Source organism: Cicer arietinum, chromosome 8 (assembly GCF_000331145.2).
Source record: "Cicer arietinum cultivar CDC Frontier isolate Library 1 chromosome 8, Cicar.CDCFrontier_v2.0, whole genome shotgun sequence".
Classification (NCBI taxonomy): domain Eukaryota; kingdom Viridiplantae; phylum Streptophyta; class Magnoliopsida; order Fabales; family Fabaceae; genus Cicer; species Cicer arietinum.
The window spans coordinates 28,498,096-28,501,129 of NC_021167.2; the positions used below are offsets into that span (position 1 = coordinate 28,498,096).

Below are 3,034 nucleotides of genomic sequence, written 5' to 3' on the forward strand. Positions count from 1 at the left end.
TATAAAATTTTCCCAATACCCATATGCAAAATCTCAAACATGGAGGGTACAATGTGTTCCCAAGAAGCACTTGTGGAATAAGCATAATAAGAAGACCTGAATTCTTTCTAAAAACAATCATGTTTTCATTTGTTGGAACAAATCCACAACTTGCAAATGTTGAAACTATAGTAAAAGTAGAAAAAGTCAACATTTTTAGACCCTTTTTTTCTAGTACTTTTTTAGCACTAGTAATAATTGCAAAATAAAGTGACACCCCAAACACACCTATAATATGAATTATTACAAAATAAGCTAGAATTACATAACCCAAATATTTTATAGACATATACCTCAAATTTTCATTTGTGGTACTCAAAGATTCATGTGATTTATTGTGTACATTATTTGTGGTACTCAAAGATTCATGTGATTTATTGTGTACCTCATTTATGGTACTCAAAGATTCATGTGATTTATTGTGTGAGTTAGAATTTATTCCCAATTCAACTTCAAAATGAATTTGATCAACAATAACGGAGTTTAAAGAAGCAAGACGAGCATGCGAAGAAGCGATTTTATCTAACTCCTTTTTTAATCTTGATCTAATGAAATGAAGTCCTACCATTGAGGTAAAGATTTCACCACCAATGAACATTAAAATGGTAATTATGATTAATTGAGAGTTAGAAAAAACCTCCATTTCAACCGTGGACATGCTTGAAACTGTTGCTGATGAAACGGATGTGAAGAATAAATCTAAGTTTTTGGTTGTTTCTAAATTTGGATTTGGATTTAAAGCTTTGAGAAATCCAAATCCCAAAATGGAAAGAGAAATGAAATATGTAATTTGAATCCATAATGGGTTTGCTCTTAGGAGAATGAAGCGACAAAAACATGGTACTAAGAAAAAAATTGATTTGCTTAGACAAGCTAGTTTTTGATATGAAGTATTGCAAAGGTGTTGCAACTTTTTCATCTTTGTTGTCTCTTTAATTTTTTAATCAATGTTTGTTGTAATAAATTCTAATGCAAGAGATGGTATTTAAAGAAAAGTTCTCATGCTGCTTATAGTTTCTTTGTTTAAATGTCTTTTATTAACTTTTCTATAGTCATTTTAAATGAGTCATCAAAAATATTTTTTTTTTAAATTGTGTTGAACGAATTATGAGAGGGAATCGAAGACAATCCTCTACAAGTGCAGCATAGTATGGAACTACATTTGTAGCAACTATTGGTCACCGTTTTTGTATTATAAAATTAAAATGAAATTCTACGCAATTAACTTTTTGAACACCGGTTTTATTTTTCATGTAAAAAAGATATACATGTTACAAATTTGTTTTATCATTTATTTTTGAATTTGTGAAAGTGGGAGTAAGAGAAATGACTTGTATTATAACGGTGAGTTTAAGATTGAGAATTTTTTTTAAGGTTTTGTATTTAAACTAAGAATTAATATGAGATTAATTATATGTATTTGTTGCGAGTATTCGCAGGAGGATACCTCCTTCATCTTGTTAATTAGCGGATAATTTAATTACTCATTTATTTTATTTATGGGTAACCATTAAACTATTTGTCTCATATTTGGTGCAAATTTTGTTGTCATTCTTAATCATGATCCTCAAATCACAATCTTTGCCACACAATGGTAAAAAGTATCTTCCATAGTTAGAGACACGTGTTCAAAAGCAAATCATGATCTATATATCACAAACCATATAACAAATAATCTAAGAGTCTCCTTCCAAATAGTAGATGATATTCTGTAAAAGGACGTATAACACGGATACAAGTACACAATTTTCTATCCTAAAATCTCTCACTCTCATCTACAAAACTTGATCATTGATATGTGTATAAGTACATCTCAATCAAATAACTATTACTGATCATAACTAGAGCTGTCAAAAAAACATTCAACTCTTAGGCTTCCTTAATTTTTTTTATATTAAACTCCTAATATTAGGCCCCTACCAAAATAATTTTTTGTAAATCTTGGCCCATTATTTCATGGGGCTTAAGAGAGGGGGCTCATGGGGATTATAGTCCTCCAATATTTTGTTAAATTTGAGATTTTTTCTTAAAAAATTTTCGAAATATATTTTTTTCGAAAAATATCGAAAAAATTAAAATAAAAAAAAGTTTCAAAAAATTTTGTAAGAAAAATAAATAAATAATTTAAAAAAAAATCAATTGTTTTCTCGAATAAAAAAAAATCGATTTTTTTTCTCGAATCAAAAAAAATTTCAAAAAGAAATTGTAAATAATTTTTTATCAAAAAAAAATCAAAATCTTTTTATCGGTGAAAAAATCAAAATTTTTTATTTTTTTATTTTAAAGAAAGTCGATTTTTTTTTTTTTTGAAAACGTGAGCCTCTCATTAAACCTACAAAATTTTAGGAGACTTTTAGTATTAGGGGCTTTCTTTTTGGGGTCTTTTAAATTATTAATTTTTTTGACCCCTCCAACATATGGGCTGAAGCCAATAATTAAGAGGCTTTTCAAATTAACAACTCTAATCATTGACCACAACATCGTCGCATTGTCATCCTCAAAACCCCAAAGATAGGTCGACTATGGATAAATGACTAATTTTTAGTTTTAAGTCACATGAGTGATTGAGATTTTTCAAAAGTCTACGACATTTCACATGGATAATATAAGCCAATTAATGACAATTAATAAATAATAAACAATTGATCATGGCCGTAGCTAAGTATACGAATATTATCATTCTCGCGTAGAAACCGTGTCCAACAATTGGTTATAATATTATTTATTTATGTACTATCTTGAAGAATGGATTAATTAAGAAAACTTGGCACTATACGTACTCTTCTATTTTTTATTAAAAAATAAAGTTTAGTATATTTATTGGTTTTATATTATTTTTTCTCTAATATATTCATATTTATTACTCTTTAATTATTTTATACATATTAATTAAAATACATAAATAAAAGATATCAAGATGATAATATTTTCATTAAACTATCATTATCATATATTGATATATTAATCATTGCTATTAAATACAAATGAAATATAT

At 27.1% G+C, this 3,034-nt stretch overlaps 1 protein-coding gene across 1 annotated transcript in view; it reads right to left on the reverse strand.

Moving 5' to 3' along the window:
- Window positions 1-980, reverse strand: part of LOC101490243 (cation transporter HKT1;3-like) — a 5,398-nt gene extending 4,418 nt beyond the window's left edge. Inside the window, 1 exon segment of the mRNA XM_004513078.4 lies at window positions 2-980. Coding sequence (XP_004513135.4) covers window positions 2-958 — 957 coding nt within the window. The 5' untranslated portion in view covers window positions 959-980.
- Between the last annotated feature and the right edge of the window lie 2,054 nt (window positions 981-3,034).